The sequence below is a fragment of the Rattus norvegicus genome, chromosome 10, assembly GCF_021556685.1.
Source record: "Rattus norvegicus strain SHRSP/BbbUtx chromosome 10, alternate assembly SHRSP_T2T, whole genome shotgun sequence".
Taxonomy (NCBI): Eukaryota; Metazoa; Chordata; class Mammalia; order Rodentia; family Muridae; genus Rattus; species Rattus norvegicus.
Genome location: NC_141543.1, coordinates 41888590 through 41913039, shown reverse-complemented (window position 1 = coordinate 41913039; position 24450 = coordinate 41888590). Strand labels below are relative to the sequence as shown.

Sequence of the window (24450 nt, the reverse complement as noted above, 5' to 3'; positions counted from 1 at the left end):
GTCCTCATCAGATGGAGAGTCTCTTAGCCCAAAGTGAAAATAATAGTTGCGGGGTTGGGGCTTTAGCTCAGTGGTAGAGCGCTTGCCTAGGAAGCGCAAGGCCCTGGGTTCGGTCCCCAGCTCCAAAAAAAAGAACCAAAAAAAAAAGAAAATAATAGTTGCCTTTGTCTTTAATGATTAAATTAATAATAATTATTATAAGTAATAGAAGTTTTTCTTTTCTCTCTCTTTTTTTAAGTATTCCTTAATAGTAAACAGAATAAACATAAGCCCTCCCTAAGTGCTTTAACCCTGTATAACCTATGTATTTATTTTTTGGTGAATTTAAAAATCTCTTTATGTTCTACAATTAATAGGAAATACACCTGACACCATCCACTGACTTCTATAAGAAGTTAGCCTTGGACTGCTCTGGGCAGCAGGCAGCCGTAGACCTATTCCTTCTCAGTGGACAGTATTCCGATTTGGCTTCTCTAGGTATGTTCTTGCCCCTCCCTCCCTTCCTTTTTTGTCGTTGTTGGGGGTTTGATTTGGGGTTTGTTTGTTTGTTTGTTTGGAGACAAAGCCTCAGGTAGCCCAGGCTGACCTTGAACTTCCTCTGGGTTCCAAAGTGGCCTGGTCTCCTGATTGTCCCTCTACCTCCTCTCACATGCTGGATTGCAGACTCGTGCTGTCACTCCCAACAGTGACCTCTATTCAATGTTTTCTTTGTAACAGTGTTCCAAATAGAGAACCAGGTAAAAATAAGCTTTATTCTGTGGGATAGTTAGTCACTGTTGTCACAGGTTTCTTTCTTGTTTTAAATTAATTTATTTATATTTGTATATATGTGGTATATGTGTAGATCAGAGACAACCCACAGGAGTTGACTCTCCTGGACCTGACGTGGGTCCGGGGATCAGACTCAGGCTGTCTGGCTTGGTAGAAGGCACCTTCACCCATCGAGCCATCATGCTGGCCCAGTTCTCTGTTTATGAAATGGGGTCTTAGTGTTACCCAAATCTTGGCCTCAGTAATCATTCCCACCCCCACCCACCATAACACACCCCAGCCTCTCAAGTAGCTGAAACTATATGCATGCGCCACCATGCCTGGCCACCTGCTGACCAGTGACTTTATCAGACATTTTAATCTATTGAAACCTGATTCCCTTGTACTCTTGTTTTTAATGGTTTTTTTTTTTTTTTTTTTTTGATACTTTCTCTATGTAACCCTGACTGTCCTTGAACTCATTCTGTAGACTAGGCTGGCCTCAAACTCAGAGATCCACCTGCCTCTGCCTCCCAAGTGCCAAGTGCAGGGATCAAAGGTATGCAACGCCACAGCCCAGCTGTCTTGTTTTTGTTTTGTTTTTTATGAGATACTGTCTTTTTTTTAAATACTCTTATTCATAGATCTGTAATGTCTAAAAAGACTCCATTTTTTTTAAAGATTTATTTATTTATTATATATAAGTACACTGTAGCTGTCTTCAGACACACCAGAAGAGGGCATCAGATCTCATTACTGGTGTTTGTGAGCCACCATGTGGTTGCTGGGAATTGAACTCAGGGACTCTGGAAGAGCAGTCAGTGCTCTTAACTGCTGAGCCATCTCTCCAGCCTGAGACAGTGTTATATAGCCGTGGCTATTCCAGAACTCACTATGTAGACTAGGCCAGCCCCAAGTCACAGAGATCTACTTCCTCTTGCTCCCAAGTGCTGGGAGTAAAATCATACACCATTACCCATGGTGTTCTACTCTTAATTTAGTGTGAGGAGGTAGAGAAATTGCTTGCTATGGCAGTGTTTTAAAGGAGTAGAATATTCTTTTTGGTGGCACTTTGAGTCGTTAGAGAAGAGTGTGGGTAGTTACTTTGATGTGGAGTATTAGTAGTTACTATTTTAGAGGATTGTATTGAAAGGCTGAGATGTGAGAGGTGTGTGTGTGTGTGTGTGTGTGTGTGTGTGTGTGTGTGTGTGTGTGTGTGTACAATATCACCCACATTATGTTGCCCTCATCATCCACCTATAACTCCAGCTTTAGAGAACTTGATGCCTCTGGCCTCTGTAGGTACTTGTACTCATGTGGATAGACCCAACATTCTCTTGCACCTAATTTAAAATAATGAAACTGGATGTATACGTATAACGTAGTCACACATACACACACAAGTGAATCAAAGGTTGACTGAAAGGAGTGTGTTCTCTTGCAGGCTGTATCTCTCGGTACTCAGCAGGCAGTGTGTATTACTATCCCTCGTACCACCATCAGCACAATCCAGTGCAAGTTCAGAAATTCCAGAAGGAACTCCACAGGTACCTTACTCGCAAGATTGGATTTGAGGCAGTCATGAGGATCCGGTGCACCAAAGGTGGGAACTCTTTTTTTTTTTCCATCACAGAGGGTACATGATAAAAATAAATATGTGGGGCTGGAGAGATGGCTCAGTGGTTAAGAGCACTGACTGCTCTTTCAGGGGTCCTGAGTTCAATAGCAACCACATGGTGGCTCACGATCATCTGTAATGAGATCTGATGCCCTCTTCTGGTGTGTCTGAAGACAGTGACAGCGTACTTATATATAATAAATAAATAAATCTTAAAAAAAAAATAAAATAAAAATGTATCTTACAGGATTTACTCTGCAGAAATACATTGAGTTTTAGAATGTGAAATTATACATATGTAATTAAAGGGAAAAAATCTATTTAAAATCAGGAAATATTAGGGCCAGAAGGGTGGCTCAGCAGTCCAGAGCACACGCTGCTCTTGCAGGTGATTTAACTTATGCACAGACATGCACATGTGCATAATTTAAAATAATAACGACCTTTAAAAATAGAATATTATGAATGTATTCAAAACTACTGAACTATGTACATTTATGCTGTGATTTCAACTTTCTAAAAAGGGGCCAAATCTCCAAAGAAAGAGTGTGTGTGTGTGTGTGTGTGTGTGTGTGTGTGTGTGTGTGTGTGTGCACGTGCTAAACATGGAATCAAAATGCTGGTCCCAGAGAGACAGCTCAGCAGGCAGCTCTTGCTGCCACACCTCGTAACCTGGGCTAATGTGGGACCTCCGTGATAGAAGGAGAGAACCAAGTCCTGCACACTGCACATGTGTGTGCATTGTGGTGCGCAGGTGTCCCTCTCCTCCCAAATTAAGTGAATGCATATAACAAGGACAGACTTCTAAAGATAAATAGAATGCTGCTATGTACTCCCAGCGTCCTCCAAGGAGGTTTCTGAGTGTGCGGTCTTCTCACTGTGATTTCAGGAGAGACCCACTGCCCTCAGCATCAGAGTCTGTCTTCTCTAAGCTATTTTACTCTCTGAAAGACTCATAAGTAAGTACATGATAATGATGCTGACAGTTTTTTATTCTAGGTCTTTCCATCCATACTTTCCATGGAAACTTCTTCGTCCGTTCTACAGACTTACTGTCTCTTCCCAACGTAAACCCGGATGCTGGGTACGCAGTACAGATGTCCGTAGAAGAGAGCCTCACCGACACGCAGCTGGTTTCCTTTCAGTCAGCACTCTTATATACATCGAGTAAAGGTAAATTTTGTTCGCATTTATTCTCACAAAAAACATGATACAGAATCCATACAGAATTTCTGTGCTCTGCTCTGGGCCTGGAACTAGCTGTGTAGACCAGGACAGCCTCCGATACATAGAGATTCACCTGCCTGTGCCTCCCGTCCTGAGATTAAAGGCTCGTGCACACCCTGGGCTGAGACCGAGCCTGTGAGCAGGTGTGTAAGTGTACAGTGTGTGTCGGCACAGTTAGGGGCAGAGCAGTCTATGGTGTGCTGCTGTCCTATGGCTGACGCCACTCTCATCTTAGAATTACTACTTTTATTGAGCCAGTCAAGGGATCTGTCTTTATCTTCCCAAACCATTTTATTTTAAAAGAAATGGTTTTATTGACTTCAGCAGGTGGATCTTTGTGAGTTTTTCTTTTTCCTTTCCTTTCTTTTTTTTCTTCTTTTTGTTTTGTTTTGTTGTTGCTTCTGTTGCTTGCTTGTTTGTTTTGTTTTTTGAGACAGGGTTTCTTTGTAACAGTCTTGGCTGTCCTAGAACTCACTTTGTAGACTAGGCTGGCCCTCAAACTCATAGAGATACGCCTGCTCTACCTCCCTCCAGGAGGAAAGGTTACTACCACCCAGCTTTTTTCTTTTTTTTTTTTTTTTTTTTTTTTTTGAGACAAGGCCACCATGTGTAGACACGTGCTGTGCTGGCCTTGAACTTGAGCTCTTCCTGTCTCAGATTCCTAACTGGCATTCTAGGCATGCACCACCTGGCACTCCCAGTAACAGACATTTATCTATGATCAGACATTCTGGTTAAAAAAATTCTCTCTAGGCTGTAAAGATAGCTCAGTGGTTAACAATGCTTTCTGCTCTTCCAGAGGACCCAGATTGTTATTCCCAGGCCCTCTGTGGGGCAGCTCACAACCACCTGTAGCTCCAGGGAATCTTAAACCTTCTGGCTTCTATGGACACCCACAGACATGTGACATTCATACATACACACACACATAAATAAAAGTAACTAAATCTTCAAAAATCCCGGTAGGGCTGGAGGGTGGCTCAGTGAACAAAGTTCTTGCTGCACAGAATGTGGATCCTCACTACCTACAGCTTTATGACCTCAGTGCTGTATGGCAGAGTCCAGGGACTTGCTGGCTAGCTGGTCAGTAGAGATGATAAGCTCATTTTCTGCCTGCCTGTCTGTCTGTCTTAAAGCGTGAGGTCCTGGATTAAATACTTAGTACCAAAAATAACAATACTAATCTGATATTTCGGACTTTACCATGGGCAATTACTAAAGGAAAGGTGCCACGATATTAAAATGAGAGACAGTCTTGATAAACAAGGTGGAGAGTGATAGAGGAAGGGAGTCTGATATTAGTCTCTGACCTACACATGTGCACACATGGTATATATGCATGTACCACACACATGCAAGACACACAAAAATCTTAGAGTAGGTGAAACATGCCTTTAATCCCAGCACTTGGAAGGCAGAAATAGGATTCCTGTGCTTTCAAGGCCAGCCAGGGTTATACAGAGAGACCCCATCTAAAATGAAAGAAAATCCCTTTATTATGCTGAGATGTAGATGTTGATTTGCCCAGCATGCACAAAGACCAGCTCTCTCCCCAGTGTGGCAAAAATCAGGCATAGTGGTACACACCTACAATCCAGCACTTGGGAGATGGAGGCAGAAAGATAAGGCATTCTTGACTACACATCAACTTTGAGGCTTGCCTGGGAAATATGAGACTTTGTGTAAAGTGCAGAATTAATTGCTGATGCTGACTTGTAGAGGAACATGTGCTTAGCATGTCTGAGGCTGTGGTCACAGTGCTCAGCTCTGAAAATAACAGCAGTGTCGTAGAAACTGTTTAATCTCAATTGGGTACTTTTTTATCCCACCTTACATCATTCAGTTCCCAGATAAAAAGACATCTTTTATATTTATAATAAGCCTTCAGTGCACTAGAGTTGGGCAAAAACCTGTCCTCTAAGATATTAGTTTCTACTTCCCTATGAATAACTCCAAATTATAACTTGTCATGTTCCGCCTGGGCTGCTCTTAATCCAGTTGGCCAGCCCCCTAGGCCATGTTTCCATGACTCACCTACTCCATGTAGTCTTCTCCTCTCCCCACCCTCTTCTCCTCCTTCCCTGGTCTTGCCTCAGATCCCAAGCTAGAGTACTGAAACTCTATCTACCTCTCTTCTGCCCAGCTATGGGCTATACACATCTTTACTCACCAATCAGGGATAACTTGGTGGTAAAGTTACATAGCATCACTTGGGTCTTAGGAGAATTTCCTCATCACTGGGTACAACCAGGACCAGTACTTAGCATTACAATCCATAGCAACAGACCTTACCTCAGCAAGTCCCCCTTCTGTCTAAATAAAAGGTTCTTTCTCTTATAATAATAATAATAAACAGGGCTGGAGAGATAGGCTGGGCTAAGAGCACTGACTGCTCTTCCAGAGGTCCTAAGTTCAAATCCCAGCAACCACATGGTGGCTCACAACCATCTGTAATGAGATCTGATGTCTTTTCTGGTGTGTCTGAAGACAGCTACATATTAAGTAAGAGTTATATTCAAAAGGTCCAGATTGTTTGTATTCAACAGCTCACGAGAAAGTATTTTATTATCTTATCCTGTCCTGGTGAGTTCAGAGTTCTGTATTAAATCAATTTTTATTTAATCTGCATTATTAACCTAAAAATACCTTCTTAGACTTAAAACATTTCTCTAAATATTAAACAACTCAAGTTTAATTGTGAGACTAATTATCTAGTCTTCCACCCCATCAGAAACCTGAAAAGGAGTAAATATTATGAGTATACAGGAAGCACAGAAGTGACAGAGACCACTGTCCTGACTTCCTGGACAGTCCCCAACACTCTTAATTGAATCTTTAGCTTTGAAAATGCTAATGCTGAATGCAAAAAAGGCTGCTAGACCATTCAGAGCAAGATCCGCACCTTTTCATGAATGGACGTAGAAGCAAATGCACACAATCCAGTTGTGGTGAGAAGCAGTAAAGGAGATAAAGAAAAACAAGATAAACCATGGCTGTGGCTGTCAAAGATCAAGTCATTCCCTAAGTGTCAGCAACCAAACCCAAAGGTCTTCATATTGTTTCTTTGTTTTTGTTTTTTTATTATTATATGTGAGTACACTGTAGTACATTATCAAACACACCAGAAGAGGGCATCAAATCCCTTTACAGATAGTTGTGAGCCACCATGTGGTTGCTGGGAATTGGACTCAGGACCTCTGGAAGAGCAGTCAGTGCTCTTAACCACTGAGCTGTCTCTCCAGCCCCCATGTTGTTGTTTTTTTTTATTCATAGATTGCTGTTATGATTACCAAAGAAAAGATACTGAGATACTAATTTTAAAAAACTCTTATTAAAAAATATAAGCCATGGTGGCATATACCTTCAAACCCATCACCTGGGAGGCAGGCAGATCCCTGTGAGTTTGAGCCAGCCTGGTCTGTGTAAATGAGTTCCAGGACAGCTAGAACTACACAGTGAGACCCTGTCTCAAAAGAAAAAAAAAAAAAAACTCAAACAAATATAAAATTGAGGGCTGGAGAGGTAGCTCAGCAGTTTAAATACTTTCTTCTTGCAGAAGACCCTGGTTTAATGCAGTTCCCAATACCTACACGGGGGCTCACAACCACCTGTAACTCCCATTTCCAAAATGTCCAGTGCCCTCTTCTGGTCTCTGAGGGCACCAGGCACAAACATGGTGCACATATATACATGCAGGCAAAATATTCATACACAAAAATAAACAAGTCTAAAAATACTTTTTAATATATGAAACTGGTGCAGGAGAGGTGACTCAGCACTTAAGGAATTTGATTCTTCTTGAGAGGACCCAGGTGTGTTCCCAGCACATACATGGCAGTTCACAGTCGTCTGTAACTTCAATCACAGGGTATCCCATCTCTCTGTCACCGAGCACCAACATGATACAAAGATACACACATAGGCAAAATACTTATAAAATGGGGTTGGGAATTTAGCTCAGTGGTAGAGCGCTTGCCTAGGAAGCGCAAGGCCCTGGGTTCGGTCCCCAACTCCAAAAAAAAAAAAAAAAAAAAAAGAACCAAAAAATACTTATAAAATAAAAATAAATCTTTTTTTCTAGGGCAGGGTAGGGTTTTGAAACAGGGTTTCTCTGTGTAATAGTCCTGACCGTGTAGATCAGGCTCACCTTGATCCGCCTGCCTCTGCCTCCTGAGTTTTAAAGGCATCGCCACGCCCAGCCTAAAGTCCTTTCTGAAGGCAGATTTGTTAAACCTAGACATAGTTGTGTGGCTCTCTAATCTTGGCACTCAGGCAGCTGAAGAAGAAGGATTATGAGTTGAAGGCCTTCCTGTTCAGGAGGAAGAGAAGAAAAGCTAGCATTTTATTAGCTGACAACTATAATTTCTGCTGTCTATTTAATACTTGAATAAGAACAGTTTCATAGTTAAAATATAAAACTGAAATTTTTTTTCTGATACTTTCTTGGGTATTCGCTTTCTATATGACCTTCTTGGTTCTAAGTTAAAAAAGCAATGGTTTCAAGGGCTGGCAGAGTGTTCAGCAGGTAAAGGTCACCAAGCCTGATGGCTTAAATCCTATCCCGGGAATGCACATAGTGAGAGAGCCAACTTTGTTGACATTGTCCTCTGATCTCTATGTACAAATAGGAAATAAATAAGCAAAGTGATTGAAAATTTTTAAAGGAAAAGAAAAACGAAGCTCTTTAACATAACCTCGTTTAGAAATGGCTCTTTTGTTTCCCCTAAAGGTGAAAGAAGAATCCGAGTCCATACTTTGTGTTTGCCTGTAGTCTCTACCCTGAATGAAGTCTTTCTTGGAGCTGATGTGCAAGCAATTTCAGGGTTATTGGCCAATATGGGTAAGAATTGTTATTGCTTTAGATATTACACACCATACTACCTACATGTGCATATGTTTTTGTTTTACCTGAAGTTGTTCCCTTAGAGGTGTTTGTTTGTTTGTTTGTTTTCTTTTTTTCAGAGCTGGGGACCGAACCCAGGGCGTTGCGCCTGCTAGGCAAGCACTCTACCACTGAGCTAAATCCCCAACCCCCACCTTAGAGGTTTTGACGTTAGAGTGCTTTTCTTTGTTTAAACAAAAAGGTCCACTGAGATCGCATGACTATTTCGCTTGAGTTTTAGTGAGGCATAATTATGTATTATAGGGATTTCAACCTTTTAAACTGGGTAATTCTCATTTTTATATGTTTACGGTGGTATGACCATCATCACAGTCTAATTTTAGAACATTTTTATCACCCCAAAAGAATTTCATGTCCATTAGTGCTCCCTCCTACCCTCACTGACCGTGAGCCACCAGTAAGTGGCTTTCTATGTTTGTCTACTTTGGATGTCATAAATAATCCTTTGTTTTAAAATATCCAATATTCTGAAAGTTTATTTAAGGATTATAAATATAAAAAATAGAGATATATTTTAAGATTATTTCTAGGGGCTGGGGATTTAGCTCAGTGGTAGAGCGCTTACCTAGGAAGCGCAAGGCCCTGGGTTCGGTCCCCAGCTCCGAAAAAAAGAACCAAAAAAAAAAAAAAAAAGATTATTTCTATTTATGTTTGTGGGTGTTTAGCCTCTACGTATCTGTGCATGTTTGTGTGCCTGGTACCTGAGGGACAAGAGGACATGGAACCCCAGAAGGACAGTTAAGGGTGGTTGTAAGCCGCCATGTCTGTTGGGAACTGAACCCAAGTCCTTTACAAGAGCATCAAGTACTCCTATCTGCGATGCCACTTCCCCAGCCCCTCAAATGACCACTTCTTATATAGTGTTTAGTACGGGCATTCGCTGGAGCTGCTGCTAATGTGCTTTAGGAGTTCCGACCTCCGACATGTGAAGGAAGGCTTCCTCAGCGTCTGCACCCTAACAACTGACCCCCTGGACCCACACATACTTTATGCAGCCCAGGCGTATAGATCTACAAATCAGTTATTGATAACGAGCCATAAAGAAACTTTATGAATTGGCATATTCATAGTCTCTCCATTTAGTAAATACAAAAGCAAATTGCATATTAGTGAGATCACTGTGCTTGTTTATTTTTACATACAAACTTGTGGCTGAACTGCTTGATATGTCAGTTGTGGGGTATCGCCATCATTTCTTGGAGTTGGTTTATTATCGTCAAAGCTGAAAAAACTGCCTCGTATAAATGCATAGCACGGAATCACTAAAGCACAGTTAGGGCATTATTCCGTCCTGATCTCAACAGCAGCTCATTTAACATTTTTTTTATGAACTAATGTGTTCATTCATATAGCCTTGCTTAAGTCTGCTCTGAAAACAATTCACTGGGCTGGATGTCTAGGCACCTGGGAGGCAGAGGCAGGTAGATCTCTGTGAGTCTGATGGCAGCCTGGTCCAGAAGCTCTGTCTCCAAAAAAAATTTGTTTACAAGCTGACTACCTAACTTCAGTCCCTGAATTTACATCATGTAAAGAGAACCAATTCCTGCAAGCTAGCCTCACCCGTGCGTGCGTGCGTGCGTGCGTGCGTGCATGTGCGTGCGTGCGTGCGTGCGCGTGTGTGTGTGTGTGTGTGTGTGTGTGTGTGTGTGTGTGTGCGCGCGAGAGAGAGAGAGAGAGAGTGTGCGCGCGAGGGTTCATGAATGATCTCTTCTGTTCTTTTTAGACAAATCACCAAGTTTGTATCCTGTTTCTCTTTTTGCCCTGCTCTCACCTCACTAGCTGTTGATAGGTCAGTGACTGCCAGCCTAAGTGATGCCCGGGATGCTCTGGTGAACGCTGTCATAGACTCTCTCTCAGCTTACCGCTCTTCAGTCCTGAGTAGCCAGCAGCCAGGCCTCATGGTTCCTTTCTCCTTGAGGCTTTTCCCACTTTTTGTGTTGGCTCTCCTTAAACAGGTAAGACTAGCACATACTAGCACAATAAGAATGTTGAAAGGCGGGGTTGGGGATTTAGCTCAGTGGTAGAGCGCTTGCCTAGCAAGGGCAAGGCCCTGGGTTCGGTCCCCAGCTCCGAAAAAAAAGAAAAGAAAAAAAAAAAAAAGAATGTTGAAAGGCTTTTTATTAAACTCTTAAATATTACGTAAGTAGCTTTAGACCAGCTAAATATTCTAAGCATGGGAACCCTATCTTTTATAGGAGCATTGAAGGGATTTATAGCCCAAAAAAATTAATGAATAACTATGAGTAAGTGCCTCACTCACCAACAATTAAGTGATGTGACCACAAATTCAAATGATAACCTTAGAAAGAAAATTGTATCGTTGGCATAAAGAGCCACACGTGTTCCACATGTTCTCATTCACACGGGAAGCTTAAAAATGAGCACACGGACTCAGCGGACTGATGGCTGTTAGAGACCAGGAGTGTAAGGGATGGAGAGATACTGCCGGGGACAGAGGTACCAGTTAGGCAAGAAGAATCCTATGTGTCCAGTGTGTGGGGGGAGTCACAAATGCCTCTTTCTGCTGAGTCATCTTGCCAGCCAGGTGTAACTTCTTTACTCAAGTCACAGAAACTACCTGAAGTGTTTAAGTTTTAACATTTAACAATCCAAGCTCTCTCTCTGTCTCTGTCACACACACACACACACACACACACACACACACACACACACACACACACACACACACGGGTGCTGTTAGACATGCAACACTGTGACACCCTTCATTCCTCTTCCTTCCTACTTTTCTCTATGTCAGTTATCACTGACCACAGTTTGCTGGTTTATTATTTTTCCTTTTTTTTTTGTTGTTCAGACAAGGTCTTACTGTGTAGCCCTCAATGTCTTTGAACTCCTTTTGTAGACCAGGCTGGCCTTGAACTCACAGAGATCCACCTACCGCTGCATCTTGAGTGTACTTTTACAGCCACCTTTATTCCTCCTTTTTAGGAAGTAAACCGTGAGCACAGAGATTTCCGTCTTTTTTATTTGTTATTTAGTCACAGTAAATGAAACAGACGTCAGTGCATTTCTTCTCCTGTCACCGCTAGATGCAGTGCTTGGTTATTTTAGATTTGTTTTATTTATATGTCTGCATGTTTTGCTTGCAAGTGTGCCTGGGGCTTGTAGAAGCCAGAAGAAGATGACATCAGATTTTCTGGGACTGGATTTATGGATGGTTGTGGGCCACGGTCTGGGTGTTGTGAACTGAACTTCAGTTCTCTGCAAGACCAACCAGCGCTCTTAACCACTGAGCCATCTCTTCCGGCCCAATTTATTTAATACTTACAGGTGAAATAATTCACTAAATCTTTCTTGTGGTGTGCCAAAAGAGCCTTCGTGCACTTAACTAGGCCCCCAGCTTTCATCACATGTTGAGTGCTTACAGCGCGGTGCGTGCTGAAGAGCGTATGGGAGAGACGTCATTGAACAAAATTGCCCATGCTCTCCCCACAGAACTGAGATTGAGGGCCCTGGTTAATGGGCAGCCGCACAAGTACAGTGTCCTGGGCATAAAAGCTAGTCTGGGTTCTTTGGGACAGTCACCATAGAGAAACACCAGGCACAGACCTCTCAGTGAGTGACACGTGACAGGCTGAGGCTCTGTCACTATTTTATCTGAGTCTGTTATTAAACAAACACTCTTGCTTCCTGCAAAGGCCTCAGTTCACCTGAACCTGCCTGGAGAGGGTGTTCAGTCACATTCGGTTGTGGATACTCATTGCTTCCTGCCTCTTTTACTCCTCTCCAACTAAAACACTCTGAGTCTCACCTCAGAACTTTACATGCAGCTACTACAGCAGTAAAATCTGTCTCAGCCTCAACTCTGCTGTGCGGCCGTCCTCATGTGTGGTACCACCCTGCTTCGTAGGCTTGTACGATTGCTGTCTGAGTTTTAATTTCTCTAACTGTGGAAGGAACGATTACCGTCCAGCAGACGTGGCACGCTTGTCTTCCTGGTATGTCATGTGTGTCTTTATCTTGCCGCCAGTGTCCTGTCCTTCCCACAGTCACTGCAGTTAGGCCTGGCCAAGCAGTGAGGAGACAGACACCAGGGAGGTCAGGTCGCTTTGCGGTGGTCAGGTACTAACTAGTTGAGACTTTGAGATGAGGCTACAGGGTAATGACTTCTTAAAAAATATTTTCAGGGAATAATTTATGATAAATTTGATAATTCTGCTTTAAGATAATCTTTTAGCAATTGACATTTACAAAATTCTGTCTTTTTCTAATGTTGGGATTGGGGGGGTGTTGTTTTCTTACAGAAATCTTTCCAGACTGGGACAAATGTACGTCTAGATGAACGAATTTTTGCCATGTGTCAAGTGAAAAACCAGCCGTTGGTTCACCTCATGCTCACAACGCACCCCAGTTTGTACAGAGTTGACAACCTCTCAGATGAGGTAAGACCAACTCCCTCTTCTGTGGCTTCTTCTGAAGTGGTAAGCTTAGTTATATTCAGTACAGAAATGAGTTTGTTACCTAATTCCTCATTGGCTTTTTTCTAGGTAAGTGTACAGAACCTTTTGATATTTAGGGACATTCCTAAAAATACTAACTTTATAAAGTCTTCTAAGATAAATTCTCTTTTTCTGATTTGAGATTAAAGACACAGATACACTATGCAAGGTGTCCCAGAGTGTCTCCTGCTGCAGTAAAACACCATCGCCAGAGGACAGGCTCTCTTTGACCTTATAGTTCATAGTTCATCATCAAGGAAGTTAGGGCAGAGACACAAAGCAGCAACTGACGGAAAGGCCATGGAGGTGCTGCTCAGTCAGGCTTCTTACACATGCTGAGACCACCAGCCCATAGGGAGCACTGCCCACAGTAGCCATTCTCACATCACTCGTAATTGAGGAAAATGCCCACCGGCCAATCTGGTGGAGGCATTTTCTCAGTTCAGGTTTTCTCTTCTCAAATGACTCTAGCTAGTGCCAAGTTGACCTGAGATAGCCAGCACAAAGTCTCTTACAGACCCTTACCAATCTTCCCTTTAACTTTATCATTTACTGGACTATAGCTAAATTGCTTATGCCTGTAGTTCAAACAACTTTGGCTAAAACAAGAGGATCACTTGAGCTAATGAGTTTGAAATCAGCCTCAGAAAAAAATCACCTGCCTCAGAAAACAAAATCCAAAAACTCGAAGAAGAAATACAAAACCACACTATATTTATAAAATCCAAGAAAACAAAATTGCTACACACCTTTAATCCCAACACTTGGGAGGCAAAAGCAGGTGGATCTCTACAAGTTCAAGCCAGTCTGGTCTACATGGCAAGATCAAGGACAACCAATGCTACATACATACATATACATACATACATATATATATACATACATACATACATACATATATATATGCATATATATATATAAAGAGAGAGAGATTGATTTGATTAATCCATTATTGTATTCTATTAATGTCACTTACTTGTTTACTATTTTTTTTAATTTATTTTTTTTTTAAAACCAAAGCTGGGGGGGTTGGGGATTTAGCTCAGTGGTAGAGCGCTTGCCTAGGAAGCACAAGGCCCTGGGTTCGGTCCCCAGCTCCGAGAAAAAAAAAAAAAAAAAACCAAAGCTGGGGGTTGGGGATTTAGCTCAGTGGTGGAGCGCTTGCCTAGGAAGCACAAGGCCCTGGGTTCAGTCCCCAGCTCCGAAAAAAAGAACCAAAAAAAAAAAAAAAAAAACCCAAAGCTGGGGCTGGAGAGATGGCCTCAGGAGTTAAGAGCACTGACTGCTCTTCCAGAGGTCCTGAGTTCAATTCCTAGCAACCACATGATGGCTTGCAACCATCTATAATGGGATCTGGTGCCCTCTTCTGGTATGTCTGAAGACATTGACAGTGTACTCATATATATTAAATAAATAAATCTTTAAAAAATAAATAAATAAAAACCAAAGCCAAGCTTGGTGGCATAGATCTGTAATCCTAGCACTTGCAAGGTAGGTCAGGAGTTCAAGGCCAGCCCCAGCTATAAAGGGAGTTCCAGGCCTGCCTGGCTAATAAGAGACCCTCTCGACACAGAGAGTATGTCCAAATTAACAAAATCAGAAATGAAAAGGGAGACATAACTACAGATTCAGAGGAAATTAAAAAAATCATCAGATCTTACTATAAAAGCCTATATTCAACAAAACTTGAAAATCTGTAGGAAATGGACAATTTCCTAGACAGATACCAGGTACCAAAGTTAAATCAGGAACAGATAAACCAGTTAAACAACCCCATAACTCCTAAGGAAATAGAAGCAGTCATTAAAGGTCTCCCAACCAAAAAGAGCCCAGGTCCAGACGGGTTTAGTGCAGAATTCTATCAGACCTTCATAGAAGACCTCATACCAATATTATCCAAACTATTCCACAAAATTGAAACAGATGGAGCACTACCGAATTCCTTCTATGAAGCCACAATTACTCTTATACCTAAACCACACAAAGACCCAACAAAGAAAGAGAACTTCAGACCAATTTCCCTTATGAGTATCGACGCAAAAATACCCAATAAAATTCTGGCAAACCGAATCCAAGAGCACATCAAAACAATCATCCACCATGATCAAGTAGGCTTCATCCCAGGCATGCAGGGATGGTTTAATATAAGAAAAACCATCAGCGTGATCCATTATATAAACAAACTGAAAGAACAAAACCACATGATCCTTTCATTAGATGCTGAGAAAGCATTTGACAAAATTCAACACCCCTTCATGGGGTGTTGAAATGGAAAGAATAGGAATTCAAGGCCCATACCTAAACATAGTAAAAGCCATATATAGCAAACCAGTTGCTAACATTAAACTAAATGGAGAGAAACTTGAAGCAATCCCACTAAAATCAGGGACTAGACAAGGCTGCCCACTCTCTCCCTACTTATTCAATATAGTTCTTGAAGTTCTAGCCAGAGCAATCAGACAACAAAAGGAGGTCAAGGGGATACAGATCGGAAAAGAAGAAGTCAAAATATCACTATTTGCAGATGATATGATAGTATATTTAAGTGATCCCAAAAGTTCCACCAGAGAACTACTAAAGCTGATAAACAACTTCGGCAAAGTGGCTGGGTATAAAATTAACTCAAATAAATCAGTAGCCTTCCTCTACACAAAAGAGAAACAAGCCGAGAAAGAAATTAGGGAAACGACACCCTTCATAATAGACCCAAATAATATAAAGTACCTCGGTGTGACTTTAACCAAGCAAGTAAAAGATCTGTACAATAAGAACTTCAAGACTCTGAAGAAAGAAATTGAAGAAGACCTCAGAAGATGGAAAGATCTCCCATGCTCATGGATTGGCAGGATTAATATAGTAAAAATGGCCATTTTACCAAAAGCAATCTACAGATTCAATGCAATCCCCATCAAAATACCAATCCATTTCTTCAAAGAGTTAGACAGAACAATTTGCAAATTCATCTGGAATAACAAAAAATCCAGGATAGCTAAAACTATCCTCAACAATAAAAGGACTTCAGGGGGAATCACTATCCCTGAACTCAAGCAGTATTACAGAGCAATAGTGATAAAAACTGCATGGTATTGGTACAGAAACAGACAGATAGACCAATGGAACAGAATTGAAGACCCAGAAATGAACCCACACACCTATGGGCACTTGATTTTTGACAAAGGAGCCAAAACCATCAAATGGAAAAAAGATAGCATTTTCAGCAAATGGTGCTGGTTCAACTGGAGGTCAACATGTAGAAGAATGCAGATCGATCCATGCTTATCACCCTGTACAAAGCTTAAGTCCAAGTGGATCAAGGACCTCCACATCAAACCAGATACACTCAAACTAATAGAAGAAAAACTAGGGCAGCATCTCGAACACATGGGCACTGGAAAAAATTTCCTGAACAAAACACCAATGGCTTATGCTCTAAGATCAAGAATCGGCAAATGGGATCTCATAAAACTGCAAAGCTTCTGTAAGGCAAAAGACACTGTGGTTAGGACAAAACGGCAACCAACAGATTGGGAAAAGATCTTTACCAATCCTGTAACAGATAGAGGCCTTATATCCAAAATATACAAAGAACTCAAGAAGTTAGACCGCAGGGAGACAAATAACCCTATTAAAAAATGGGGTTCAGGGGGCTGGGGATTTAGCTCAGTGGTAGAGCGCTTACCTAGGAAGCGCAAGGCCCTGGGTTCGGTCCCCAGCTCCGAAAAAAAAGAACCAAAAAAAAAAATGGGGTTCAGGGGTTGGGGATTTAGCTCAGCGATAGAGCTCTTGCCTAGCGAGCACAAGGCCCTGGGTTCGGTCCCCAGCTCCGAAAAAAAGAAAAAAGAAAAAAGAGAAAAAAAAATGGGGTTCAGAGCTAAACAAAGAATTCACAGCTGAGGAATGCCGAATGGCTAAGAAACACCTAAAGAAATGTTCAACATCTTTAGTCATAAGGGAAATGCAAATCAAAACAACCCTGAGATTTCACCTCACACCAGTCAGAATGGCTAAGATCAAAAACTCAGGTGACAGCAAATGCTGGCAAGGATGTGGAGAAAGAGGAACACTCCTCCATTTTTGGTGGGATTGCAGACTGGTACAACCATTCTGGAAATCAGTCTCGAGGTTCCTCAGAAAATTGGACATTGAACTGCCTGAGGATCCAGCTATACCTCTCTTGGGCATATACCCAAAAGATGCCCCAACATATAAAAAAGACACGTGCTCCACTATGTTCATCGCAGCCTTATTTATAATAGCCAGAAGCTGGAAAGAACCCAGATGCCCTTCAACAGAGGAATGGATACAGAAAATGTGGTACATCTACACAATGGAATATTACTCAGCTATCAAAAACAATGACTTTATGAAATTCGTAGGCAAATAGTTGGAACTGGAAAATATCATCCTGAGTGAGGTTACCCAATCACAGAAAAACACACATGGTATGCACTCATTGATAAGTGGCTATTAGCCCAAATGCTTGAATTACCCTAGATGCCTAGAACACATGAAACTCAAGACGGATGATCAAAATGTGAATGCTTCACTCCTTCTTTAAAAGAGGAACAAAAATACCCTTGGCAGGGAATAGAGAGGCAAAGATTAAAACAGAGACAGAAGGAACACCCATTCAGAGCCTGCCCCACATGTGTCCAATTAGACAAGATGAATGAAGCAAAGAAGTGCAGGCACACAGGAGCCGGATGTAGATCTCTCCTGAGAGACACAGCCAGAATACAGCAAATACAGAGGCGAATGCCAGCAGCAAACCACTGAACTGAGAACAGGACCCCCGTTGAAGGAATCAGAGAAAGAACTGGAAAGCTTGAAGGGGCTCGAGACCCCATATGAACAACAATGCCAAACAACCAGAGCTTCCAGGGACTAAGCCACTACCTAAAGACTATACATGGACTGACCCTGGACTCTGACCTCATAGGTAGCATTGAATATCCTAGTAAGATCACCAGTGTAAGGGGAAGCCCTGGGTCCTGCTAAGACTGAACCCCCAGTGAATGTGATTGTTGGGGGGAGGGCGGCAATGGGGGGAGGATGGGGAGGGGAACACCCATAAAGGGGAGGGGGAGGGGCTAGGGGGATGTTGGCCCGTAAACTGGGAAAGGGAATAACACTCGAAATGTAAATAAGAAATACTCAAGTTAATTAATAATAATAATAATAATTAATAATAATAATAAAACTACTTTAAAAAAAAAAGACCCTCTCTTTAAACCAAGAAATCGGAGCTAAGGATGTAGCCCAGTTGGTAGGATGTTTGCTTAGCATGCATGAAGCCTGGGTTCACTCTTGACCCTGGCACTAACCTAGCATGGTGGTTCAGACCTACATTCTCAACTCTTGGGACATAGAGGCAGGAGGATCAGAAAAGAAGGTCAGAGTTATCTTTAGCTGCACAGGAACAGGCAACCAGCCTGTACCTAAAGATCTGGACTCAATAACCTAAAGATGGGAATGAACTGGAGAGATGATTTGTTGGTAAAGTACTTCGCTGCACAAGCATGAGGACCTGTTAGCTCCCCAGAATATGACAACATGGATCTGTAACCCCAGCACTGGGAAAGCAGAGGCAGGAGGAGCCCAGGGACCTGCTGGCTAGCCAGCTAACTGAGCCAGCAAGCTCCAGGTTCATTGAGAGTGTGGCAAGTGACAGAAAAAACACCTGCGTTAACTTCTGGCTATACAAATAAGAAGTAAATATGATGAGAATTTAATTTTAATTATTAGAGTCAATGGCTTTATTTAATATACATATTATTTCATTTTTATTATATATAATTGACTTGCCTTTTTAAGACCTAAAGTCTTATAAGTCAATTCATTTAATTGTATTTGTTGTTTAACTGTGGCTCTAGAGAGCTGAGCATGGTACCCCATGCCAGTAATTTCAGCACTTAGAGGAAGAGGCAGAACAATCAGGAGTTTAAGATCATCTTCAGCTACATAAAAAGCTCCAGGCCAGTCCGGGCTATATCAGACCCTTTCTCTAAAAAAGAGTACTGAGGCTAGGAGTTTGACTCAAAGGATAAAATGTTTATTGTGGAAGCATGAAGACCAGAGTTCTGAACCCACATAAAAGACAAGGTAAGCATGGCAGCCACCTATAATTCTGTCACTCTTAATTCAGAGGCAGGAGATCCCTGGGACAAACTGTCTAACTAGACTGTGTAGAATTGTTGAGCTCTAGGTTAAGCAAAACACTGCCTTGATGAAGTAAAACTTGCCCATCGATTTTGAGCCTGTGCACTGGTGCACACATCCATGCCTGTGCATGCTCTATGTACTTGTGTGTGTGTGTATGTCTGCATGTTAACCTCTGTCTAAACATCTCATTCTTTGCCTCCTTCAGGGAGCTCTCAACATCAATGACAGAACCATACCTCAGCCCCCCATTCTTCAGCTGTCGGTGGAGAAGTTGAGCAGAGATGGAGCGTTCCTCATGGATGCAGGCTCAGTGAGTGGATTGACTCATCCTCATGAGCTCAGTGTGCTGCTGGGCCTCCTTAGCAGTTGGCTTCAGCTGCCTTTCCTTCTATGTTAGCACTGGCCATTCTCCCTGCTGTCTCCCACTTCACGGTGTTCAGTAGTCCTTAGTACAATCCCACTGAGCATGCTCCTCCTTTGACTTTACAACATGAACAATGGTAAAAGTGTCAGGCTCACTATTAGGCTGCCTCTCAGAACAGTGCATTCCTGTTTGCAGGTACTGATGCTTTGGGTTGGAAGAAATTGTGCACAGAATTTTCTCAGCCAAGTTCTGGGAGTTCAAAACTATGCATCAATTCCACAGACAATGGTAAGCTTTATGTTAGTGTTCGTAAGCCATTTAAAGGGCATTTCAAATATGGTACAGATTTGGGCCTCATTTTAAAACCAGGAATTTCTCCCACGGTGAGTGTCCTCTTAGATGGTATCTCTCTTCCAACTGCAAGTGCTCGTTTGTGGTTTCGTTTGGGTGTGTTTCCAGGCAGGCTCTTGCTATGTTGCTCATTCATGTTTGTCTAGGTCTCAAGAACGCAGAGGTTCCTTATGCCTCAGAGTCTGTTAGATAGGACTATAGCCACACACTACTATGATAGGCTCCTCTTGTCTTGTTTGTTTTTGTTTTGGGTTTGTTTTTGTTTTCTTTTTAAGAAAAGGTCTCGGGCTGGAGAGATGGCTCAGCGGTTAAGAGCACCCGACTGCTCTTCCAGAGGTCATGAGTTCAATTCCCAGCAACCACATGGTGGCTCACAACCATCTGTAAAGAGATCTGATGCCCTCTTCTGGTGTATCTGAAGACAGCTACAGTGTACTTATATATAATAAATAAATAAATAAATCTTAAAAAAAAAAAAAAAAAAAAAGAAAAGGTCTCACTATGTAGTTCTGGCTGGCCTGGAACTCACTATGTAAAAGAGGTTTGGCCTCAAACTGACAGAGATCTACTTGTCTCTGCCCCTTGAGCCACTGCACCGAGATCACTTTGTCTTCTAATGGTATTTTTGGTTAGCCTAAGGGTTATTTGTGTTTTATGTGTATGAATGTTTTGCTTGCATGTAGATATGTGTGTCACCTGCATGCCTAGGCTGTGGAGTTTAGAACAGGGTGTGGGTCCAGGGAACTGGACTTCTAGATGGCTATGAGTACCATGTGAGTAGGAATGATCCCAGGTCCTCTGTGAGAGGTGTACATGCTCCTAACTCCGAGCCGTCTGCAGCCTCTTCGCAGTTTTGTGTGCGTTTCACCTGGTTTGGTTTGTTTTTGAAGTAATGTCACCAGTGTCTCTGACTCACTAGCTCCTGAACAATGACACAGACACTTATTATATATTAAGCTTAGGCCTTAGCTGGTCACCTCCTAGCTGGCTCATCTAACTCAAATTATCCCAGCTATTCTATTCCACAGCTGCTATATGGCCCCTTAACCTCTCAGTCAGTCAGTCCTGGTACTTGTTCCTTCCCCTCCTGTGTCACAATGATGAATCGCTTACCTCTGAATTCTTCCCACAGTTCCTATCTCTACCTGGAAGCCCTATCTTTCCTCCCCGTCTCAGAAATTGGCCGTGAGCTCTTTATTAAACCCACTAGAAGATGATGGAGGTGTATGTGTGCAAAATACTGAGGCAGGTGGTCAGTCCATAAAAACAATGATACCAAAGTCCAGCCAGTACACAGCTCTCTGCTACTACAGAGATCAGTGTTTGAAAAGCAGCCTTTACACAGTGCACAAAAAGATTCCCCAAGATAGGTTTTACTCTGTAACCCATGTTGACCCCAAAATTATGGCAGCTTCCTTGTCTCATCCTTTCAGTTGCTAAGATTATACATAGATGTGCAGTACTGTATCCAGTGAGAATGACACTGGTTTTTTTGGTTTTTGGGTTTTTTGGTTTTTTTTTTTTTTTGTTTTGTTTTTTTTGGGGGGGGGTGATTCTTTTCAGACAGGCTTTTACTATGTAGCCCTGGCACACCTGGAACTCATGGTGTAGACCAGGCTAGTCTCAATCTCACAGCATTTCTCTTACCTCAGCCTCTAAAGTACTGAGATCACAGACACGAACTACTGTCTTAGGGTTTTATTGCTGTGAAGAGACACCAAGACCATGGCAACTCCCCCCCCCCCCCAGCTGGGGACCGAACCCAGGGCCTGCGCTCCTAGGCAAGCGCTCTTACCACTGAGCTAAATCCCCAACCCCGACCATGGCAACTCTTACAAAGAAAAACATCAATTAGGTTTGGCTTACACTTTCAGAGGTTTAGTCCTTTATCATGGCAGGGAAAATGTTGGCATAAAGGCAAACATGGTGCTGGAGGAGGAGCTGAGAGTTTTACACCTGGGGCTGGGGATTTAGCTCAGCGGTAGAGCGCTTGCCTAGCAAGCGCAAGGCCCTGGGTTCGGTCCCCAGCTCCGAAAAAAAGGAAAAAAAAAGAAGAGAGCTTTACATCTCAATCTGCAGGCAGCAAGGAGACTGTATCTTTTGAAGGTAGCAAAGAGGAAGCTGTCTTTCCACGACAGGAGGAGCTTGAGCCTCAGAGACCTCAAATATCCCCCAATACACACAGTGACCCCCTTTCTCCCACAAGGCTTCGCTTCCTAACAGTACCACCCCCATGGTTCAGGCACACAAACACATGAGTGTATGGGGGCCAAACCTATTCAAACAATCACAGCCACCTTCCTCAGCTGCCTGTCACTTCTATTAAAATGGTTATTCTCAGCTATACATTCTAGCACTCTGGAGGCAAAGTCAGGAAGCTCCTTGTGTGTTCCAGTCCAGCCACTATGAGTTGCTGTGATCTTATCTGAGTTTGATCCCCAAAACCCATGTAAGGTGAGCGGGAAAAGCATCTCCACGGGGTTTTTCTCTGACCTCCGCATGTCCATGCTGGCATTTGTCCCACATGTACATTCATGCACATATGCATACAATAAGAAACATTTGGATGTTTTGTGTTTATATGTATATAGCTGTTTTGCCTGTATGTGTGTCTTTGTGCATTGTGTGTGCCTGATGCCCAAAGGGGCATTGAGACTGGAGTTACAGACAGTTGTTAGCTCCTATGTAAGTGCTAGAAACTGGAGTTACAGACAGTTGCTAACCCCCATGTAAGTGCTAGAAACTGGAGTTACAGACAATACAGACAGTTGTTAGCCCCCATGTAAGTGCTAGAAACTGGAGTTACAGACAGTTGTTAGCCACCATGTAAGTGCTAGAAGTCAAACCCTGGTTTTCTGGAAGAACACCATTAACTACTTAACTACTGAGCCACGCCACTTTTCCAGCCCAATGATAAATTTTTTAAGAGTTAAAATAAAGTATTGTCTTTGAAAGAGAAAGCATTGAATTTAGTTAATGGCCCCTCCCCCACAAAGTGGTATTGCTGTACATGGAATTAGTATCTGTGTGTGTCTCTATCTGTCCCCTTGTCTGTTTCTCCCAACCCCCTCTTTTAGAAAGGATTATTGAATTATTGTACATCTGCACACCAGAAGAGGGCATCAGATCCCATCACAGATGGTTGTGAGCCATCATGTGGTTGCTGGGAATTGAACTCAGGTCCTCTGGAAGAACAGCCAGTACTCTTTTTTTTTTTTTTTTTTTTGGTTCTTTTTTTCGGAGCTGGGGACCGAACCCAGGGCCTTGCGCTTCCTAGGTAAGCGCTCTACCACTGAGCTAAATCCCCAGCCCCAACAGCTAGTACTCTTAACTGATGATTCATCTCTCCAACCTACATTTGGATAACTTTAAATTGTAAAGTTAAAATTGCCTTAATTTTTCAGTACCTACTGCTAGCTAGTGTGTGTCTAGCTTTTGAATACATATGTATCACTTTATATGCCAGTAGGGTTCAAATATTTTTTTTAAAGTTTTATTATAACTATTTCTTCATTGGAGTTTGGGGTGTACATATCAAGCGCAATGTCAAGGTTATAGCTAGGATAGAAGCTTTCAGCCCTTGAGCAAAACTACTAGATAGGCATTTTAAGTAGTGAGGTAAGAAGGTGTTGTGTTAGTAACAACTACTTTGACAAATTGGTTGATTCTAAATTTCATTTTGAAGTAAAGAGCTGGGAGGTTTTCCTAAATTAAGACTGTGCTAACTAGACCAAGACTGCGCTAACTAGACCAAGACTGTGCTAACCAGACCAAGACTGTGCTAACCAGGTCCAAGAGCCTGCCACCTGTTTTGTATTTATGATCTTACTGGAACTTAAGTATAGCAATGGCAGGGCTGAGTATTTGCAACAGAGACAAAATTACTTCCATACCTAAAATACTTACTCAGGTCCAACAAAATCCTCAGCTGACTTTGAGTCATAAATCTGGAGTGCAGACTGCATGGTAGATGACAGAACTAACTGGAGTTTTGTTTAACAGACAGACCTTCCAGAACTTGATACACCAGAATCTGCCAGAATGACAGCTTTTATCTCCTGGCTTAGAGAACAGAGGCCATTTTTCCCAATACTCTATGTAATCAGGTAAGTCAGTATTTTTTTATTTTGTGTGTGTATGTGTTGGGAGGTTGTTGTTGTTGTTTTTAAGGGTTTTTATTTTTTGGTTTGTTTTTTTTTCTCTGTTTTTTAAGACAGGATTTTTTTCTGTATAATATTCCTGGCTGTCCTGTAATTTACTTTATAGAACATGCTGACCTCTAATTCACTGAGATCTGCCTGCCTCTGTGTTCCAAGTACTAGGATTAAAGTATAAGTCAGACTTTTAATGTGTCAATGTCTAGCCTTACAAGAACTAATTTTGAGTCACAGTATTTATATGATCGAACTTGTAAGTAAACTTTTTAAAAGAACAAAGAAGAATTTAGCAAAGTAGCTTAGTTGGTAGTTTGTTTTGTTTTGTTTTGTTTTGTTTTGTTTTGTTTTGTTTTTTGAAGCCAGGGTTTCTCTGTCTTAGAACTGGCTCTGTAGACCAGGCTGGCCTTGAACTCAGAGTTCTGCTTCTGCCCTCAAGAGCTGGGATTAAAGGTGTGTAC

General features: G+C 42.1%; 1 protein-coding gene across 4 annotated transcripts in view; it reads left to right on the top strand.

The window, feature by feature from the left end:
• Sec24a (SEC24 homolog A, COPII component) overlaps positions 1-24450 on the top strand; it is a 77906-nt gene that overhangs the window by 49543 nt on the left and 3913 nt on the right. For all 4 annotated transcript variants that reach the window (XM_087570289.1, XM_087570288.1, XM_087570287.1 and 1 more), the window contains 9 exon segments: positions 357-477; positions 2195-2353; positions 3368-3541; positions 8325-8435; positions 10278-10453; positions 12764-12901; positions 19326-19430; positions 19680-19772; positions 23838-23941. In XM_087570289.1, coding sequence (XP_087426415.1) covers positions 357-477; positions 2195-2353; positions 3368-3541; positions 8325-8435; positions 10278-10453; positions 12764-12901; positions 19326-19430; positions 19680-19772; positions 23838-23941 — 1181 coding nt within the window.